General features: G+C 32.6%; 1 protein-coding gene across 1 annotated transcript; it reads right to left on the reverse strand.

The window, feature by feature from the left end:
* Positions 1-7,359: 7,359 nt before the first annotated feature.
* Positions 7,360-9,005, reverse strand: LOC100811728 (3-ketoacyl-CoA synthase 6). The gene has a single exon (XM_003531878.5). It carries the CDS (start codon positions 8,882-8,884, stop codon positions 7,394-7,396), a length of 1,491 nt encoding a protein of 496 aa, XP_003531926.1. The 5' UTR covers positions 8,885-9,005; the 3' UTR covers positions 7,360-7,393.
* Between the last annotated feature and the right edge of the window lie 13,669 nt (positions 9,006-22,674).

Genomic DNA, 22,674 nt, shown 5'->3' on the forward strand with positions numbered 1-22,674 from the left:
TTGGCCACAGTTACTCTATTTCCTGTGTCGTATGAGCTATGATCATGGCCAAAAGTAAGTGCCAAAGACCATGGACCAATTAAAGCGCCTAAGCATCCCCTCAGAAATGCTTAGATTCTCTAACCACGCTAGTTACCCACGTCTGGGCCATCCGACAAGGTCAGTGCACTCTACCCCCCATGACATATACTCTATACGACGTATGATGGTGGCCAAAAGCTAGTGCCAAAGACCCTGGAAGGTCAGTGCACAGTGCCCCCCACGAACATACACAACATGCACACGCCAATGCATTTCCAACATCAATCCACATTCCATTTCCATGTCATTCACAACATAAATATCATCTCATCTCAATGACGTTATCAACAACAACAACAACCTCATTTCATATTCACATATTCATCAATAATAACAATTCATGTTGACATGGTCTTTATTAACAACGTCATCTCAAATCAATATCATCATAATTATCATTATCATCACATATCAATTAAAATCCTCTATAACAACATCAACAACAATTCAAACAAACACAACAATATCATTTCCACACACACGGTCTTCAAACAACACATTTCAAACAACCAAAACAATATCATTCATCACAATACATACATACATACATACATATATATATATATATATATATATATATATATATATATATATATACATATACATATATATATATCGCATCCCATTAGTTAAAACGTAATTTTCTTTGAAGAAAAATCAGCATGCAACAGAGACAGGCAAATATCCGCATAGTTAGGTTCCCTGACCCTAACTATGGTGTTAAAACGATAAATTTCATAATAAACTCCCCTTACCTATCGTGAGCTACCCCGCGGATTCCTCGTTGCGTCACTTGAAGATTCCTTTTTGTCCTTGCTCGTCGATTCCACACAAGCCTCTACCATGCCAAAACGAAAGAGACTTAGTATGGATTTCAGAAAACAAAGCTAGGAACAGTGCTCTAGGTCAAACACCCCCATCACTACACGAAAGAGCTGAGAGCATTTCGGGTTTTACAAAGGAACGTCATTTGAAAATTCCGACCACGCCAATGTGACCAGGGTTCAGTGTAGGTTCGGAAAATAACATGCATTTCATGAAAGGATAACGTTTACAAAGTCTCTTTCTCTAAGGTTTTTCAAAGGAAGCATAAGACATGCAATGGCGGTTCCAAAGTCAGAAAAGATGCAAAGACAAGATGAAACTAACAAGAAACAAGCATAGAACCATGGTTAACTTGAAAGAAAACGAAAGGTCGGATTAGGGTTTCATTCTCTATCGAAACCGCAAGCCAAGTTGGAAGATTCCGCTTCGGTTGAAGGGTTCCTCTCGGTGTGGGGTTTCAATGGAGAACAATGATGGTTTGTGGTGGCTAATGGTGGCTATGGGTGATGGAGAAAGTGCTTGGGACTTTAGAAATGGATTTGGAAGAAAGAAAGAAGAAGAAATGATGTTTTTCCTAAGCTACACGAAAGCAAAGGCTGAAATGCTTAAATAAGAGATGCTTTCGGGAACGGAATATTCTAGCACACTCCAAACATTTTCTCAAAGATCCCAACGGTCAGATCATGGACAAGTGTCTTGTGAAGTTGTAGACCATACTTGGAGAAGATCCAACGATTAACGAAGGCTGGGCAGCGTTTTTACCGAGGCAGCTTCATGTAGCTTTCTCCAGAAGCTTCATTAAGAGGCTTCCTCCAGAAGCTTCCTCGTGGCTTCTTTGAGAAGCTTTCTCAAGAGGCTTCTTTGAGAAGCTAGAGCCTTATCTATCCACACCCCTCTATTAACTAAATTAACCTCCTTAAAAATAATTACGGATGAAAATAACGCAACAAAGAATCAAACATCAAACATAATTTCTAATAATATATATATATATTAGGGTGTTTCACAACCAATCTCTCGATTACAACTGAGTTCAAGATGAACAGAAAGATTTCTCTCCTTTGGAGTAAATGATACAAATTAAAGATCCTACAAGAATTCTCAATAGATTTGCAAGTGTCTGCCCAAAAGTTGTTGAGAGAGCATTTGACAATTAAGTTCTCTTAGAACATCTCTCTGTTGCTTTTTGAAGTCAGACACACATATATATAGGCCCATCGTGCCTTTTCAAAATGGTTTGAAGAGATGTGTCTTTTCAAAAAGCTTTTCTGAAATTTTCTCACTGGTAATCAATTATAGGTTTCTGGTAATCAATTACACAATTATATTTTGAAGGGTCGTGACTTTTCAAAGTGTTTTCTGAAGTGTCATTTCTGGTAATTGATTACAAACATCTGGTAATCGATTACAAGATTCAAAATTCAAATTTCAAATTTCAAAACCCTTTAAAAAGCTTATCTACAAACTTGTCTTCTGGTAATCGATTACACTACCTGGTAATTGATTACCGGTGCCTTGATATGTTGGAAATAATGTGTTTTGAGGCAAAAGCTAATCAACCAATGAGATTCTTTTAATCTTGTTTGCTTGACCATGAATTAATCTTGAAGCAGTCTCTCTTTGCTTAACCTTGAATGTTTCTTGAAGCAATCTTATTTGATTATACTTTGGCATCATCAAAACCTATATTCATACATTTACATTCTCCCTTTTTTTATGATGACAACCATTATCAAGTGAATTCTTTCTAGCATCATCCAAATCTGCATGATTCACATATTTATCTTGTAAAATAATACTTGTGATTTATTGACAATATTTTTTAATGATTTAATTCTTTTAAAAAAAGTTTACCTAATTAAATAAGGTTAAATATAAGTAAAAATAATATTATAATAAATAACAAGAATATTTTAATATTGGTAAAAAAAAATATTGTCATTAAATCACATATATAAATATTAAAAAGATAATAAAATAATGTCATTTTATGAAATTATAATTTATGTAAAAAAATATACATTAAAGATAAATTTATATTATATATTTACTTTATAAAATAAGTTTTGAATAGTGCGATAAAAATACATAAGATTATAAAATATAAAATATAAAATAAAAATAAAACTTATATAAGTATACATATTCTAATTTATGTGAAAATAGAATTTAATCTTATATATTATATTTTAAAAGATAATATATAAGATTATAAAAATATAATAAATAAAAAAGAATAAAATTTTAATTTTGAAGTATTTTCGCATAAAACTTATATTAATATTGCACTAAATATTTAAACGAGCACTTTAGTGAAGTGGTAAAAGATTGTGTATCTTATTTCAAGGATCGTGATTCTAGTCTCTCTTACAACATTCTTTTAAGTTCTTATTTTTTTTAAAAAAATATTAGTCAACTTCCTATCTAGTCAACATTTAAAATTTAACTGTCAACGATTAGTAAATAGTTAAAATCAACTCTGGGGACTAATTTTGCAATTAAGCCAAAAACTTATATTAATACTATATTTTGCACCAAATATTCAAATGAGCACTTGGGTATAGTGGTAAAGGAGTGTGATTTTCACTTTAAGTTCTTATTTTTTTTTTAAAAATATTGGTCAACTTTCCAATCTAGTCAACGTTTAAAATTTAATGGTCAACGGTTAGTCAACGGTTAAAATCAACTTTGGGGACTAATTTTGCAATTAAGCCAAAAACTTATATTAATACTATATTTTGATCCAAATATTCAAATGAATACTTGGGTGTAGTGGTAAAGGAGTGTGTTTTTCACTCTAAATTCTTTTTTTTTAAATATTGGTCAACTTTCTAGTCTTGTCAACATTTAAAATTTAACAGTAAACAGTTAGTCAACGGTTAAAATTAGCTCTGGGAACTAATTTTTCAATTAAGCAAAAAACTTATATTAATACTATATTTTGCACCAAATATTTAAATGAGCAATTCGGTGTAGTGGTAAAGGAATGTGTTTTTCACCCTAAGTTCTTATTTTTTTAAAAAATATTAGTCAACTTTCTAGTCTAGTCAACGTTTAAAATTTAATGGTCAACGGTTAAAATCAGCTCTAGGGACTAAGATAGTATATTTTGAAATATAGGAGGATTCAAATAGTCAATTAAAAAATAGGGGGACTAATTTTGTAATTAAGCCAAAAACTTATATTAATACTATACTTTGCACCAAATATTCAAATGAGCACTTGGTGTAGTGGTGAAGGAGTGTGTTTTTCACTCTAAGGCCTCAAGCATGTTTAAATTTCTTATTTTTTAAGAAAATGTTGGTAAACTTTCTAGTTTAATTAACATTTAAAATTTAACAGTAAAGTGAATTTTGAAATATAGGAGGACTCAGATAGTAAATTAAAAAATAGAGGGATAGATTTCACAATTAAGCCTTAAATTAAAGTCAATTTGGGCTTTTAGTGGATGCATAAGTTACAAATTGCATCTTATTGAGTTTTGCTTAGTGCACTTGTTTTACTAAAGTCAAATTGGGTCTTCATCAATGTATAAATTTTACTTACACCATATTAAACCTTAATGAATCATTAGTGTTACACTTATGCCTTATATTTTAAAATACTTAATTTTACAACATTTGATTATGACATATTTTCATAACATAAAGGGTATTTATTCATTATAATTTTTAAATAATTATATAAACAAACAATTATTTTGTACAAAACATAAATTAAAACACAAATGTTAAGCATGATTTATTTATCTTAATCAAATAATGTAAACACTTTTTTTGTTAATTTTATTAAAAATTATCATGGTATAATTAAAAATATTATATATTTATTATGATTTATAAAATATTGTAAATATTGGTTTGTTAATTTAAAAATATTACTAATGTATTAATTTAATACATCTAAACTGTAAAATGTATTTAATTATACTATATATTTATTATGATTTATAATAAACTAAAAACTTAGTTTCTTAATTAGGTCGCTATCATCATAACATCGCGACCGAACTAAATTTGGTCGCTAATCTCATAGATTTTGGTCACTAATCTTATAGATTTCGGTCGCTAACTCAGTCGCTATAATCTATTTGGATTTACAAACAAATAGCGACCGAATGTCTCAGCAACCCCTTATTTCGGTCGCTAATCCTGTTAGTGATGCAAGCTAGCCGAGCTGATTATATTCGGTTTCTAATTCAGTCACAAATAGAGACAGAATCAGGTCGGTCTCTATTTTGGTCCCTAATAGCGACCGAAGTTTTTCAGTCCCTAATTTCAGTCACTAAATTACATTTTTCTAGTAGTGCAAGCCTTAATTAGTTGGGCTGACTTACATGAACTTTCATAGGAGTATGTTTCTATTTCACCAAAATTTATCTTTCATTTGACCTTGGGTATAAAGTCTTGCTCCTATAAGGGGTCAAATGGACAATGTCATTAATGGCATCGTACAATATGATGTGGAGGTGAGCTGGATGCGTAGGGGGACAATGAAGTGGACCATTAATGGCAGAGAAATTTGACATAGTACATATGAGAAGCATAACAATTGAAAATTGAGGGAAGACTGATGGAACATATTTTGTTATGAGTGTGAGAGGAGATTCATGTTGCGATGTATCTCACTTGTTTTTCTCTCCGATTACTTATTATTTTGTCTCTCTTTGGACCCTTTGTGGTATTTTGATGATTTTTATAATTTTGGTTATATAGCAACCTTACTTGTTCTGATTGTAAATGAGTACGATTAGTTTACTATTGAAATTCAAAGTGTTGTTAGGGTCATTCGAAAGTTTCTTAAGAAAATGTTCCTAATTGATTGTTTCGATTAATGTTTACTATGTGATAGGAGAGACGACTTCTCATTATTTATCGGAAGCAAGATTTCGAAAAAAGTACAGTTAAGAGAAGGTTACCATAGGTCGAAAAGGTATGTTTCAATTCAATATAACGTTGTTATGAGTGTCTCGTGTATATCGAAAAGAGCTTTTGAATAATAAGTCGAAAGAAAAGAAGTCGAGACTGAAAATTCAGAAAGATTAGTGCAATTACGAAAGACTGTTGATGATCATTCAGAAAAGAGGAAAGGCACAAAACAAGTGGCAAGATTTGAAGCACAAAGATGATTTTTGAAGACACTTGTTGCTATCAGCTTCGAGCGTATGCTATTATAAATAGGCTAGAATGTACATTTTCTATTCGGTTTCCAACATTTGCATACTTCCTAGCTACCAAACTTTGCCGCATTATTTGGTGCAATGGAAATATGTACATACTTGCCCATTTATTTCATTTTCGATTCTAATTGGCATGTTATTCTACTTTTTATGACTCATTTTCCTTGTGATAATACCTTCTTCTACCTATGACTCTTTCTTAATTGCTTTTGTTGTTTATATTCTTATTCTATCACAATTATATTCATGTATTCATAAATGTTGTTAATTCAAGTTTATTTTCTATTTGTCAACAAAAATTATTCACGTTTGTTGGAATTACATATTATAATCTAAACACTCATTTTATACTTAATATAAAAATTGTTCTTTTTATAAACTTTTGAAAACATACATTTCTTTAAATTGGAAATCAAGATTGCTAGTTGGAAAACAAAAAACTTTTACGTATTTTGATTTAGTAAACTTAGTCTTAAAATTAAACTCTTATTTATTGATTTAATATTCTCAAATCTAATATCAAAATTCTTGATCAAACACCTGTATATTGTTATTTATAGCCTTCACTTGCAATTTATTGGGTTTACAACAAGCAAATACAACTAACTCAAATAGGAAAGGGAATTCTATTTCTCTACATGACGCACATCAATGAAATCATACAAGTCGTCCCAATGTGAATTTCTCTATAAAAAAACTCACAACAAGCTAGCTCTTATATTATTGTTTAGGGAAAAAAATCCAAATATAAAGAAACATGAATAACAAGTACGACAAAGGAATGAGAAATTAGGTATGGCTACAACAGTCACGGAGGGTGAAAAGGAAGTATACAACCCCTAGAAGCTAAATTTCTTTTTACTAAATAACTTGAAAAGTAAACCTGCACCTCAACCAGTGAACCTTGTGTGTGTGTGTGTTTTTCTTTTTCCAATCTAATAGACTCTTTCTAATACACCTTTTTATTATTTTTTTAAAACTATTGGGAAATTATAAATCATAAACTGGGGCAATTCATTAAAAAGACAGTAAGAAACACACAAATTTATAAAATTCATGATTTCTAATAAATTTAACTCATAATAATGTGTATTTAAAGGAAGGATCTTGTTAATTAGTGTCCTTAGGACATTCATTAACGTACTAAAATATAAAAAATTTTATTGTAAAAATTATAGAAGAACATAAAATGTTTAATGTAATTTTCTATCTTTCAATAACAATATTTTTACCTTTAAGTTCTTAATCATTATCGTAGAGACAGTCATTACCAATTATCTTAAAAGAATGTATTAGATGACGGAGAGCCTAGAGCTTAACAATTTCAGGAATGTGAACAGGGTAGCGATCAATGCAATCGGCCCAAGGCCCATCAAAGGGTGTCTGAATGCTTCTATTACACCTCCACACAGCACTGTTGCACTTGAATCCACTTCCAAACGCAATCTGCCAAACCCTATCTCCTCTCTTCATCCTCCCCTTGGACTCAATGTAGTTCAGCTCATACCATAAAGAAGAAGAAGAGGTGTTCCCAAACCGGTGCAGGGTCATCCTCGAAGCCTCGACGTGCTCCGCGGAAAGCTGAAGATTCTTCTGCAACTCATCAATGACAGCACGCCCACCAGCGTGGATGCAAAAATGCTCAAACGCTTGTTTGAAGTCAGGGATGTAGGGCTTCCACCTAGGGTTAAAGATTTTCCTCCCAATGAGGGTTAAAAGGAAAAGTAACTGCTCCGAAGCAGGGAGCACGAGAGGCCCCATTGAAGTTATGTTGGACTTTAATGCTTCTCCAGCTATGGCCATAAGGTCCTTGGAGAGTGAAATCCCCACTTTGCCCTCCTTGTCTTCCTCCTCAAACACGCAACGGAATGCTTTCTCGTTGGAGCCCTTGTGGGTGCGAACTACGTGGACTAATCTGTACTTTGCCCTCTTGCGTTCTTGTTTTCTGTTTGATAAGAGAATGGCGGCGCCACCCATTCTAAACAAGCAGTTAGGAAGAAGCATTGCCCTCTCGTTTCCTTGGTAATAGTTTGGGGTTATGATCTCCGTGCTCACAATGACGGCATTTGAGTTTGGATGAACTTGAAGAAGATCGCGCGCTAAATCGATGGAAATAAGGCCTGCGCTGCACCCCATTCCAGAGAGGTTGAAGCTCTTGATGTTACTTCTTAGTTTGTACTTGTTGATCACCATGGCGGATAAAGATGGTGTTGGAGAAAAGAGGCTGCAATTCACTATAAGAATGTCTATGTCCTTTGGTTTGAGACCCGTTTTCTTGAACAACGAGTCCACTGCTGAGAAGACCACGTGTTCTGCTTCGCCTCTCGCGGCTTCCATGGTTGGTTTTGGTGGAATGTAATGGATTGCTGGGGGGAGGCACGTTTCTTCTCCGAGGCCCGATCGTTCTAAAATTCTCATTTGGAACTCCACGCTTTTGGGATTGTTTTTGAGGATGAGTCTTGAGTGTTCCATGAATGTGGCGAAAGGGACGCGGCACGTGACGGGGGGCTTGAAGCACGCGTAGTCCACTAGGAAGATCGTGCGTGGCTTTGACATGAAGTAGATGGTGGCTATGATGATGAGGAGGAAGGTGGATAAGAAGATTTGGACAAGGTTAACGTGGAGAGAGTTCCAAAGGTTGAGGATCTCATCTGGGCCTAGGCGAAGTGTCTCTATGGAGATGCCAAGCATGATGGGGATTAGGGTTAGGGTTTTGATGTGATTCACGAGGTATTGGTAGCTAAGTTTCGCATACTTGAGCTTTACTGAGTTTGAGAAATCGGGCAGGATGTGAGGCATTTTTTTAGCACTTTGAGCGAGCAAATTAATGGGTGCAAAAGGCAGAAGGGTTATTGGCAAAAGACGATGGGGGTGGGGGTGGTGGGATTTGAAAATTGTAAGAAGGGGTTTGAGGATTGGGTGATTTGATGGTAATCGTAAGTAGGTGAGGTTTTAAAGGCACCAAGGACCTATGCCATGAAGACGGTAGATGAAGGGATTAAATGAAAGAGTCTACATCGCTCAACGCTCATCTAAGTTGGCATTGATTTTCATAACTCCCCCCTTCCACTTCTAACTAAACCTTGAGGCACTTTTTTCACCTCTAAAGCTTTATCAGCTTTGTACAGTAGTCCTCGCGTACTATTTTCATTTGTGGCTTGAAGGAAACGGATGCCCATAGACATATGGCCTTGTTAATTTGCATCCAAGTGACACGAGAAACACAGGCCAGAAGTTGCTTCAACTTTTGGATCCAACCGTTAAATAAATGTGAAAGAAAATAAACGAAATTAATGCACGTGTCAAAAGGTTTAATTATTTAAGGATTTTGCGTATATAGATTTATTTGTCTAAAAAATGGGATGCAACATAAATCCAAACAAATTTATTTTTTAGGTTCTAGAACATTATGTAGAAATGGTTTGTTAGTGGATAGGACATGAATTCATTGATGTATAAATGACATCAAAGGAATTTGGTTGCGTTTGATCTCTTGGCAAATGGGCCCTCTATCGATGGCATGCTTGATTAGAACGTTCTCAAATCATTCGAAATGCATTGACTTATAATTTGTCAATTCTTGCAAAGCAGAAGGATTACGTATCCTCTTCCACTCGCTGCCACGCTCAAATAGAAAAGAATTCTCTAAAGCAATTGTACGTGTACTTTATATATAAGGCATTGAGTCCCCGAATCCGCTATACTTTGTCTTTATGCTAATATATTGAGGTTTTCATTACAGGTTGACGACAAATTTATTCTTTTCCATTTAGAGCTGTGTTAAAATAATAACAAATTTAGAAGGTAAGAAAATAAAAGTGTGCGATTCAAGACTTTTATAATGTTTATAGTAAATATAAATTTATATGAAAGAAAAAATTACTCCCTCTTCATTCTTAATTATAAGGTCATTTCAACTAATTCATATTCCTTAAGAAAAATGATTATTACATTAAATTTGTCAATTATTTGTACTATCATTTTAAAATTATCCTTTTTTTTTTATCTCTATCCATTTACTTATTTTTCATAAATGTTTGGAGAGAGAATAATAAAGAGTATGTAGGAAAAAAAATAGTTAATGCATCTAGAAATTAGAAAAGGATTTATAAAAAGGGACAAACAAATTTTTGAAAAGGATCTTATAATAGGGACAAAGGAAGTAATAAATAATGATCACTACTACAAAAAACAGATTTAACATCAGCAGATTAACATCGATTTTTGACAAAACCGATGTGTTAACATCGGTTTTTCTAAAACCGATGTTAACATGAGTCTGTTAACATCGATTTTGTAGAAAACCGATGTTAAAGTAAGTTAGTTAACATCAGTTTTTATAAAACCGATGTTACTTTATCAAAAGTTAACATCGGTTTTATGAATAAAATCGATGTTAACGCTTACATCGCTTGGTTAACATCGGTTTTCTATTGAAAACCAATGTGGAAGCTACATTTTAAAAATATAAGAACGTGAACCCTATTTTCCTCGTGCTCTGTTCTTTTGTCTTCTTCGCTGCGAAACCTCGCCACCTTCCCTTTGCAGCACGCTTGACACCTCGCCACCGTCCCTGACATCTCCAAGGTTGGTTGCGCCCGCGAAACCTTCACCGGTGTCGTCTTCCAAAGTGGATAGTTTCTTCTTCCTAGTATTGACGGTACTCTTTTGTCTTCCGCGAAAATAAGATTATGCCTATCTGGTTGGTTGCATGGATATCATTTTTATGTATAAACCCTAACTTTGTTGTGGTCATTGGAATTGAAGCTTGACCTATTATGATTTGGTTTGATGGGTTTGTTGTTGATTGATTCATAAGTGAAGATAGTTTGAATTATTTTTTTTTACACTCGTATTGTTGTGTGTTAAATCCCATGTTGAGCTACCTTCAATCTACATTTTCAATGTGTGTTGATGCTCTAATTTGGCTGAGTAGGAGCAAGCATTATTATTGTTGATAGCTGCTGCTGGTTGGTGCCCCACGAACAAAGCCACATGACCCATAAGTTCATGTTCATCCCTTCCTCTACTAATAATATTGTTTTCACTACTAACATTTGCAACCTTACTAATATTGCTATTATCATTGCTACTAATAATATATGTCTATCTTCATGTTTACATATTCAAACTTCAAAGCTGAATATCAAGAGCGAACAAAATTTCTAGAAGTAGAGATATGAATTGGTTTAGCCTCTTTTAGAATCTAGATATAAGTTGCCATAATAGCAGAGAAATTTAAACTTTAGTTAGTCTTTAACATCTGCTCATAAGATATTGTGCCTTGAACTATGTGTTGAACATGTCTTATAATGTGTTATTGTTATGCAAATTTTCTTCTTTTGCAGCCTTTTCCTTATTTCTGCTTCGATATCGATAACCTTGTTATTGCAACTTGTGACATAAAACCCTTTGTATCACTATCTCTTTCTGTGAAGTAATACGAACAAGTGAAAAATGGTAAATTCTATTAAATTGTACCTACACCAAAGCAATTGTCTTCGAATTCATATCTAAATATTTAGATATGATTGCGTGATACTCCCATGTTTGTTATCTGTGTCTTTGGCTGAAAGAATATCTGGAAAATATGTAGTTACTACCTAAAAGCCGAAATACCAGCAAATTACTTGATATGCATAATGCTTCTCATTCTTTACTAGTTGTGTTGGAAAACTTTTTAGAAGTAGTACCTAATTTAAGTTGAATATTGGCACGAAGAAACTAGAAACACATGTTAACTAACAAAGCATAATATATTTGTTTGTTGTCTAAGTTTATTCATTGCTCAATTGTTTGATGCATGTTTTGAGTTGTACATCTCCTCTTCATAAAGTGTATTGTCTTGTTTTTCTGTTCTACAAGTTAATTTTGAAATCATCTGTTTTAATTTCGTTGTTTTACTAATATTTAACTACTTGTGTAGGAGTTGATATTGTGTAAGTTGAAAGTCCTTCTAACCTAAGGCTCGAGAGGGTTAACCCTCTACAAGCAGCACTCATATGATGAAATACCCTTTACTTTTTTTCTATTATGGTACAAAGCATTGGGAGGTTTCTATTATGATTTAGTACTCTGCATTAACAGCTTCACTAGTACTCTGCTGATTTCTTCCATCTCCAAACTCAGTTAACCCTCCATCCCTTTATTATTATTAGAGATTAATAAAACTCCAGTTCTGAATTTAAAAAGAATACTAAAACTGCATGTAAGTTTTGTGAACTATAATTCAAGAATAAAAACTAGCAACAATATAGTTTTGACTAAATGAAATTATCAATTTAAGCACACTTTATACATTGCTGAAAACACACTTAATATTAATTTGTCCCAACTAGGAACTATTTACATAAGCTTTGTCATTGTTCAATTTAAGTTCCTATGGTATGACATGTTCAATTTTTATTTCCAAGTCATTGTTGTCTTCTTTATTCATTCTTGGTAAAATTATAATGCATATGCTTTGCCTTACTCCTATTCAGGTGAAAATCCTTTGCTTGCAGTAGCTGTTATCTACATTGCCAATACAGGAGAGGTAACTGTTATCTACAGACTTAATTGTTTAACTGATTTGTGATCCCAGTTTATCATGTTTGGATTGATAACTGATTTGGTTGCAGTTTATGATGTTCAGATAACTAATTTGGTCAGCTTCTACTAAGTTATGATGTTTGGATTGATAATAGTAGGCTACATTCTTTCCATTGCTTATACTGTTTTTGTTAATAGTGATGTTCATGTGGCTGAAATAGATAAATGTTCTAATAATGCTTGAGTTTAATTTCTAATAACCTGGAACATGACAACACCCAAGTCCATGATAGAAATCATCAGAACCATTCCCTGCAGTAGCAACAACTTGTTGTTTTTTCTTGTCCAGTCCATGATCCCAAATCAGGAACTGATTTAAATTATATTAGAGCACACTTTTTTCAAAATGTTGTGGTGAAGTGTTGACATGTAGTATAGTAGGAAAATTGGCAAGGAAAGTAAATTACCAAATAATAGAAATAGAAGCTGCTACATGTAATGTACTTGGTAAATAACTAACTACTTGGCAATTTGTGAGATATATCATTAAATTTTGTTGACATTTTGCCAGGTTATCATTTGCTACTGGTAATTCGCGTTGCTCTGGAAGGTTTTTCATTATAGCAATTCCAGGTACGTACATATGAACTTGTATGTATATATATATTATCAACCGCTGGTTTCAATTAGTTAGCTAGTTTCTCTTTTGAGATATAAGACAACACAATAGATCGGTAAGAACCCTAACCAAACAAGAAAGCAATGGATGCCGAGTTAGGGCAACAAACGGTGGAGCTATCCACCCTCGTCACACACGCTGCTAACGATAAGTCTGCTGATATGTTAGCGACACTAACAAATTGGAGGACTTATCGTTAGCGGCACGTGTGATGAGGGTGGATAGCTCCACCATCTGTGGCCCTAACTTCGCAATCGTTGCTTTCTTGTTTGGTTAGGTTCTTCCCGATCTGTTGTGTTGTGTTATATCTCACTATATTTAATTTGTATATCATTAATGTGCTTTGCATTAAATTCAACTTTTGTTCATGATGAGTGAACCTTAGATTCCCGTTTGAGATTGAATACAGTGATTCTTGCGGAAAGTTTACATTAATCATTGTATTGAATCTTGAATTGTCAGTTTGGACAGTTTGGGGAGACTCACATTTTTATGGTACATTCATGTGTTAAGGTTAACATTATTTTGTTTAATTTGATGAAATTACAGTACAATGCATTTCTAGTTGTTCTCTAAGTGCATACTTGATTATCGGCGAATTAATGTCACCGATTTCATGTCGAAAATGTGTTTTCCTGAATGGGATAGGGCCACACCTTAAATGAAAAAGTGAGATATCATGCATTGAATAAGTTTCGGAGTATGAAGGAGTTATTTTTTAGATGGATCGAAGTTGGATGAATGAAAGTCGCTTGAGCCTTGCATATGAGGAAGGTCTGGAACAATTCCTATAATTTGCTTCAGAAAGAAGTCGACTGGATGAAAATGGGAAGTTTTTTGTCCGTGCATAAATTGTTTGAACAGGAGACGACAAAAAGTCGACGACGTACGACACCATCTTTTGTGTGATGGAATTAAGAGGAATTATATGACGTGGATATGGCATGGTGAAATGACAGACATGCAGAGTAGGCCCCAATCTGAACCGTTTTATGTAGAAATGGGAGATCGGTTGGAAGATATGATTTGTGACCTTGGACAAGAGTCTTTTCAGCAAGCATATGCCCCTATGTATGATACATTACAAAGTGATTCAAAACTTCAAGGTCAATGGACACCGGCTGAAACCATTCCTCACAAATCCTTCCTTGGTGGATGTAGTGGTGGAAGAGACCTCCTTACTTCACCCTACTTCTCTCCCGCCATGACTTAGGGAGTTTTCTTTTTTCTATCTCCTTTACTTTTATTGCACTTGTCCAAATTTATTGATTGTTCTAATTGCTCTTGATCTTATGATTGTGCTACATTGAGGACAATGTGTTGTTTAAGTGTGGGGGGGAGATTGTTCTTTGTTTGGGGTTTTCTAGGTTAATTTTGTTATTTTGGTTTTATGTTTTGTGTACAACATTGCATGTTTCTCTTTGAATTCTAGGTTATGTACAGGTAATGGGTAATTGTTTTTGAAATAGGAGTTTCTTGGCATTTTGTGAATTGAAATCCTTGTTTTTCTCTACATTTCAAGTTAGTTTTGAAAGGTTGAATTGAAAGTGATAGATTTACCCTTGGTGAGATTTTGAGCCATCATCATCTATTTTATTCGGTGTGTTTTGCCCCATTGATTGCTTGCACAATAGCCTTGGCTTGACTCTTGTTGATACTTCTTGGTTCACATGCATGTTGGGAGATGATTTAGGCATTTTGTTCTTATAAGCCTCTAGCCAAATGAGCCTACCTTGAATTAATTCCTTTGATAGCCCCTTTGAGCCTATGTTCCCCTTTCTTTGTTTTGAAGCTCATTACAAGCCTTAAGTGAAAAACCATGATCTCACCCTACCTTTAAGGAATTTTGGAGCTTTGGAATTGTTTTGGGAATAAGTGTGGGGGGTATGTTTCATTGGATGATATTTTTTTTTTGGCCATGCTTGATGATGTATTTTTGCCATGCTTGATGTATATACATATATTTCCTAATTGTTGCTTTATTTTTAAATATTCAGAATGCTTTCAAATGCTATTGTTCAAAAAAAAAAAGAGAAGAGAAAAACAGAAAAAAGAAAGAAGTTGAATAAATGAGGTCTTGTTTTGAGGACTTGGACTGGTTTGAGGACTTGGTTGATTTTGTTGATATTGGAGGTTTTGGGTTTGTTTTTTATGTTTAATTTTTAATTTTGGTTTTGGGTTTACTACTTTTGCTTAATTTCCACTTATTCCCCATTGCTCCTCTATTCCTTTGGGTTTTAGCTACTTATCTCATACTTTCCTCTACCTTGTCCCTGGCCCCATTACAACCTTAAAATACCTTTTGATCCTCATGTGCATGTGTTTGTGGTGTTTGGTTGTCAATTTTAGAGTCTTGCCAAGTCTATGTGATGTTTGTTTTTCATGGGTGCTCTGAGAGTAAACAATAGCCTAGACACTTGAGAGATAGAGTGCATATCTTGTGAGGCTTTATCACTTTTCATTCAATTCTTGAGCTGATTGACTACCTTGCCATGTTTGAGGTGCTTGGATGATTTTCATGACTGTCTTGATTCTTTAACTCTTTGCGTGTTGGATGCTGCCCATTCCTTTCATTCCTTGAGATTTATTCAGAAATATGTAAATGTTTTTGTGTTTGTTTGTCTCTCTTTAATGTCTCTGGATTTGTTCCTTGCTCTGCTTTTTGATTTTGCCCAGGAGTGCAAAGGGCTAAGTGTGGGGGAATTTGATGTGTCATTATCTTCTCCTATTTCTTACCCCTTTCTGTCACCATTTTATTTACTGATTAGCCTTAATTGTCAAATAAATTATGCAATTTTATCATTTGGGCCTACTTGACTAATTATGTGTTTTAATTTAATTTCAGGAGAATTATAAGCAATTGGGCTTGGATCCGAAGTTGGGCTGAACTGGCTTGGACTTGAAGAGAGCAGACAATTTTATTTGTCATCCAGTTTTATTTTATTTCGTTTTTAGGCTGTATTTTTGTAATTGGGCCACCAGACCTTATTTTAGTGAGCCCAGCTGCTAGGGTTTTAAGGGTGGCTGGTTACTGTTCATGTAGGCAGATTGTAGGGTTTCATTTTTCAGCTTCTTTTCGTGTTACTGTTCACGCACACTGTTCATGTAGAAATTCCAGTTTCGTTTTCTGCTTTTAATTCCAAGTTCGTTTTCATTTCTGTTTTCTATTTTCAGTTCATTTTCTGCCTTTGATTTCCTTTTCATTTCTGTTGTTAATGGAAGGCTGAATCCCTAGTGTTGTTTTCCCCTTCACCAATTATTCTGTAGTTGTTGCTGATATTAATCCATGCATGCTTAATGCTTGATTAATTGTCTTTGTGCTTAATTAACGTTCATGCTTAATTGACATGTGAGAGAGATTAATTGGTGTATGTGTTGTTTAATCACATAATGATAGCCTTGTATTAATTTTTGCTTAGTAAATTAATTTCGGGTTGGATTAAGTGGTTGAACTGATTAGGGATAAATTCACGTAACCTAGTATAAGAGACTTGCTTTTGAATCAAGGGGAAACAACATGTTTTAGTTCTGTTATTTTTAATTCAAGTTTGCTTGCTGTTTAAATTACAAAAACAAACAACCCCCCCAATTCGTTATTGTTTTATTATTACATGTTATGAACGTTTGTTTGATCATTGTTCACTGGGAGACGACCTAGGATCACTTACTAGATACTGCATTTTAATGTTTATTTGATTCGGGTACGACCCCGATCAGTTCATTATGCATACACTTATTTTGCTGTAGTTCTTTATATATAATATCGGTTATTTAGAAAACCGATGTTAGCATTTCTATGTTAACATCAGTTTTTCAAAATCGATGTTAACAATAATACATTCAACATTGGTACTTTCAACATCGGTTTTAAAACCAATGTAGAATGCCGTAAACAACCGATGTTGAAGGTGTATTTTCTAATAGTGATAGCACTGTTTGTACTATGGATAAATCCTCTCCATTCAGAGCTTCACACGTCGTCTTATTCTTCCGTGTGAGACAATGGTCCTTTCAAGATATCAACATTGATCCCGTAATATAAAAGGTCATCTCCATCGATGAAGAACCAGAGGAACAATAGAGCAAGAGTGCAAGAAAGTACATGAAGCAAAACTCTTCTAAAATCACTAGACGATCATACACAATTTTCATTAGTCTATTCTTTTCGAAGCAAAGTTATTTTGTATTTGTGCTTAACTTTATATTCACTCTTTGAGTGTTAAGAATACTTGTATTCATTCAAACATTTGTTTGTTAAAGCCAGGAGTGGCTTAGTGTTAAAAAAATACTTGGGTTCCTAGATTCAGGGGGAGTCTAAGAAGGTACCAGAAGTGTTGTTCAAAATACTTGTAAAGCCATGAGTGGCAAGTTAGAATACTTGTTTTGTAGTCAAGTTTTGATTAGTTAAACCTTTTACTAGTGAGTAAAGGAGAACTAGACGTTGTTTAGGTTGAGTGAACCAGTATAAACCAAGTATTCTTAATTCTCCCCATAACGGTTTATAAAGCATTCTTATTACACTTTCTATCACCATTTAACACGTAGTGTCTTATTTGAAAAACTGTTTCAAGAACCCTTTTATCTATCCCTGGATGACCATGCTAATTTTCGCTATACATCGGCTTTACCGTTAGTGAATGACCGGTGTCTAACACATTATTATCTATATTATCTTTTATATCGCAAAAAAGTTTGTATCTTTTATATGCACACTATTCAACTCGCCCCCCCCCCCCCCCCACCCTAATGTGTTTCTTACCGTGTCATTGAGAGTATGTTCAGTTGTAAAAAAAATTAAAAATGATAATATTTTGTGAAGTGTTAAGTAGTTGAAAAATAAGAAATAATAAAATTTTTGAATTGTATTTTATGTTTGTAGCTTATTAATTAATTTGTATTTGTATTTTTTTAAATTTCAAGTTAATTATATATTTGTCATTAATGATTGAGATATGTTCCTAAGATAAGTTTTCTTCACATCTGATCTTGGTGCAATCTATATGACTTTTGTCTTGTAAAGCGATACTTGTTTTTTTGTATTTATTATCAAAATATAGAACACTGATATAATATAATTAATTAAATTTGAAAGAATAAATAAATTTTATATTATTTGAAATAGTTATTTGTATATTTTTTTGAAAAGTTTTATATTATATTTTTAGCACTTGATTTCTTTATTTTTTAAACATAAATCAACATCTTAAAATTAACATGATTAGATCTTCACTTATGAAACCTCAATTATGTACATTTGAGTCAAGAAATGTATATCGTGTAAAATGTCTTCACAATATGATTTATAAAAAAATTCACGTATTTTATTTTATTTTTTAATTTTAAAAAGGGAAAATATTTTTAGATCACTTCATTTTCTTCAATGAACATAAAATTTTCTTATTGAGATTAAATATACACATATTTATATATATTAATATTAATATGTATATATATAAGTGTGTGTGTGTGTGAGAGAGAGAGAGAGAGATTGTGCAAAATAATGCAAAATAGTACAACAATTTTACATTATATATTCAAGTTATTAAATGTAAAATTTTGCAAAATTAATTGTGTATGTTATTATTATAATAATGACGAAAGTTAATTAGTATAAAGTTACTTGTGTTTTTTACTATTACTATAATGATAAAGACGATAATTAATTAGAAAAAAACTGTGTAAAATTAATTGTGTGTTTGTTCTTTTAATGATAATGGTTAATGTTATTATAGTTTTAATTACTGAAATGGTAAGATACAATTTTTTATATGTGTATTTATGACTTTCAATGTTCTAATAGAAGAAAAAATAGTTGGAATAGAAAATTTACGTACCAAAACACAAATTGCACAAAGTGGAACAACAAAATATGTTTTAATTAACGTTGAGAGCTTTTCAGTAGTAAAAAAATTACAAAAGATAATGTTTTATGAAATGTTAAGTAGTAGAAAAATAACAAATAATAATATTTTTTGAATTACATTTTATGTTTGTAGCTTATTAATTAAATAGTATTTGTATTTTTAGCAATCAGTTTAATTATATATTTGTCATTAATGATTCCAGATATGTTCCTAATATTAGTTTTCTTCACATATGATTTCAATGCAATGTATATGACTAGTGTCATGTAAAGTGATACTTTTTTTTTGTCTTTATTTTCAAAATATAGAATAATAATATAATATAATTAAGTTAAATATGAAAGAATAAATAAATTTTATATTATTTGAAACCCTTATTTGTATTTTTTTTAAAAATTGTATATAATATATTTAACACTTGATTTCTTTATATTTTAATCATAAATCAACATCTTTAAATTAACATTATTTGTTCTTCACTTAAGAAACCACAATAATGGACCTTTAAATGTGTGTGTGTTATGCAAAATAGTAAAATAATTTTGCATTATATATTTACGGAAAAAAGTTAGTTAGTATTAAATTGTGTAAGATTAGTTGTGTTTTTTATAATTATTGTAATGGTAAAGATGACAATTAACTAGAAAAAACTATGTAAAACTAACTATGTGTTTGTTCTTTTAATGATAATGATTATTGTAATTATCATTCAAAGATACAATTTATTGATGGTGTGTAATGAATTTATTGTCTTCAATGTTCTCATTGATGAAAAATTAGTTAGAAAAAGAATTTATGGTACGAAAACACAAATTGCACAAAGTAGAACAACAAAATATGTTTTAATTAACATTCGGAGTGTTTAGTAGTAAAAAAAATTAGAAATCATAATATTTTGTGAAGTGTTAAGTGGTAGAAAAATAACAAATGATAATATCTTTTGAATTGCATTTTATGTTTGTAGCTTGTTAATTAATTAGTATTTGTTTTTTTAGCAATCAAATTAATTATATATTTATCATTAATGATACAAGATATGTTCCTAAAATAAGTTTTCTTCGCTTATGATTTCCATGCAATGCATATAACTAGTTGTTAGATCAAATCTTGAAGCAATTAGTTTTAGTTTTTGTTTGATAATTTTGCAATTCCTAACATATTTAATAGATGAAGCATTTGTATCGAGCGTTTTTATACTAGGCATGTGTGTGATATAATCTAAGTCTTTTTCATGCTTAGTGTTGATCAAATATGAAGCGAATGAAGTATTCTAGTTCTATAAGTTTTCTAAGAACTTACTTCTGCATGAAACTTGACTAGAAGCATCCAATTAATCAATTGCCAAACTTGGTAATTGAGTGCCCAAGCCAGTTTTAGAAGTAGGAAGGATTTGTAGCTTAGGATAATCAATTGCCTCATTTGATTATTCATTATTCAATAACTGGAAACAAAGAGATGATCTCTATGTGATTCTATAATTGATTACCATATGTGAGAATCGATTGGCCAGAAGGCACAAAAGAAACAGAGATACTTAGACTGAAACGAGATAATCGATTACCTCTTCTGATAATCATGAAATACAACAAATCACACTAGAAGGGGGGTTAAATAGTGTGATAGTCAAAATATAAAGTCTTTTGAAATGGAAGATGATTAAAATAGAAAAGTTTAAAAAACCCTTGTCCAGTGACTAAAAGTGGATTGCCGTCCAATGATGTATAAGACTTATTTGTTAGTAAAAACCTTTTGTGCCAAATGTATCAATAATGGACTTTGAAATACTTTGATAAATTAAGGGAGGGCAATAAAAATACTTCATTTTATACTAATTCACTCAACCTGAGCTACGTACAATTCTCCTTTATCAACCAATAAAGGGTTCCACTAATCAAACTTGATTACAACAAGTGTTCTTTTTCTACCACTTTTGGCTTACAAACAAGTATTCTCAAAGTCACCACTAGCACAACCCTTAGAAACTCCCCTTGAATCTAAGCACACCCAAGTATTTTTTTTCACAAAGTCACTCTTGACTTTCACAAACAAAAGTTTGATATAGAATCAGAGATTCTTTACAACACTCAAAGAGTTAATTTAATATGAAGTTCTAATCTCTCATAAGTACTTTGTATTTTACAAAGGATGAACTCTCTTAAGCTTAGTGTATTTCTTAACTAAATGTTTTTCTTTTCTTTTATTTCTTGATTCACGACTCTTGTTTTTCTATGCATTTTGGTTGTTCTTCCTCCAATCCTTGATGTCGTATTTATAGGGGGAGAAAGGCTCATAATTTTTTAGAGTATCTTAAGGATTGAATAATATGACCGTGGTGCAGCTTGATCTTGTTTCCTAGAATAAGCAGATAATGCATGATTTATCTCTAGGATCAGAACTTTCCATATCTATCATTCATAACTCAATATGACTGCTAGACTCATAAAAAGGAATCATAAGATTGATTTGCACATTTTCCTTTAAAAAAATCATATAAATTGGCATAAATTGATAATTCAAATAAAATGTGTAATCCAATTGCTATTTGGATGGACTGGACGAGTATTTCCTACTTCCGATAGATGAGGTATCTTCTAATGGACTCACCTAGTTTTGCTTTTGGTTATCAAACCTGTTGACTTACATGCAACATAATGGTTAACACAAATTTATATCTTAGTTTTCATCAAAATCTTAAGAGATATCTAAGTCATCCAATGATGGAACGCCGAGTATCTAACAATCTCCCCCTTTTTGATGATAACAAACCATATAAGTTTTGAGTGATGTATATACCATAATAGTTTAAGTATGAATGACAACACATCAGAATGCTATGTGTGGTAGCTTTCATCTCCCCCTAAGTCTAATATACTTATGCATGAGTGGATGCACCTATAAACTTAAATATATTGGACTATTTCAAAACACCTTATTTTATTAATTGATTAGTGTTTACATAAAAAATTCTCTCATATACTTCTCGCCCTTGAAAAAATATAGTGGGTTTGAAGGTAAAAGAGGTGATGGAGGACATCATTCTTGATCATGAGTGAGGATTGGGATGATGGTGGGTGGTTTGATGGTGGTGGAATATCAAAGTGAGTAGGTGGTGGTGGAATATCAGAGTGAGTAGGTGGCAGTGGGTGTGTATGGGGGATGGTTGTTTGTGGTGGAGGGTTAAGGCTAAGTGTTTGTGTTTGGGTAGGGGTTGGAAGAATGGATGGAACACTTACTAGTGGTTGAGGTTGGATGGGTAGAAGTGGTATTTAGGAAGCAACAACAACACTAAATAGATGCATCTAGGCATGTTAGAGATTCAAAATAAGAGATTCACCAAGGCTACTAGCGATAGTTTGTTCCATGTTTCATCTAAACTCTTCATTCTCAGCCCTTTGCTTCTCAGCAAAGTTGTCCATAGCCAGTCCAATACATCTCCTTGACTTCAATTTTAGTCATTACTTTTGGACAATTACAACAGTTATGTCCTTGGATGTGGCTTCATTTGAGGTTGGTTC

This window comes from Glycine max, chromosome 8 (genome assembly GCF_000004515.6).
Source record: "Glycine max cultivar Williams 82 chromosome 8, Glycine_max_v4.0, whole genome shotgun sequence".
NCBI classification, from domain to species: Eukaryota; Viridiplantae; Streptophyta; class Magnoliopsida; order Fabales; family Fabaceae; genus Glycine; species Glycine max.

What these genes read in the sequence shown, in the direction of transcription:
- LOC100811728 (XM_003531878.5), bottom strand. Translation starts at nt 8,884, where the DNA reads ATGCCTCACATCCTGCCCGATTTCTCAAACTCAGTAAAGCTCAAGTAT.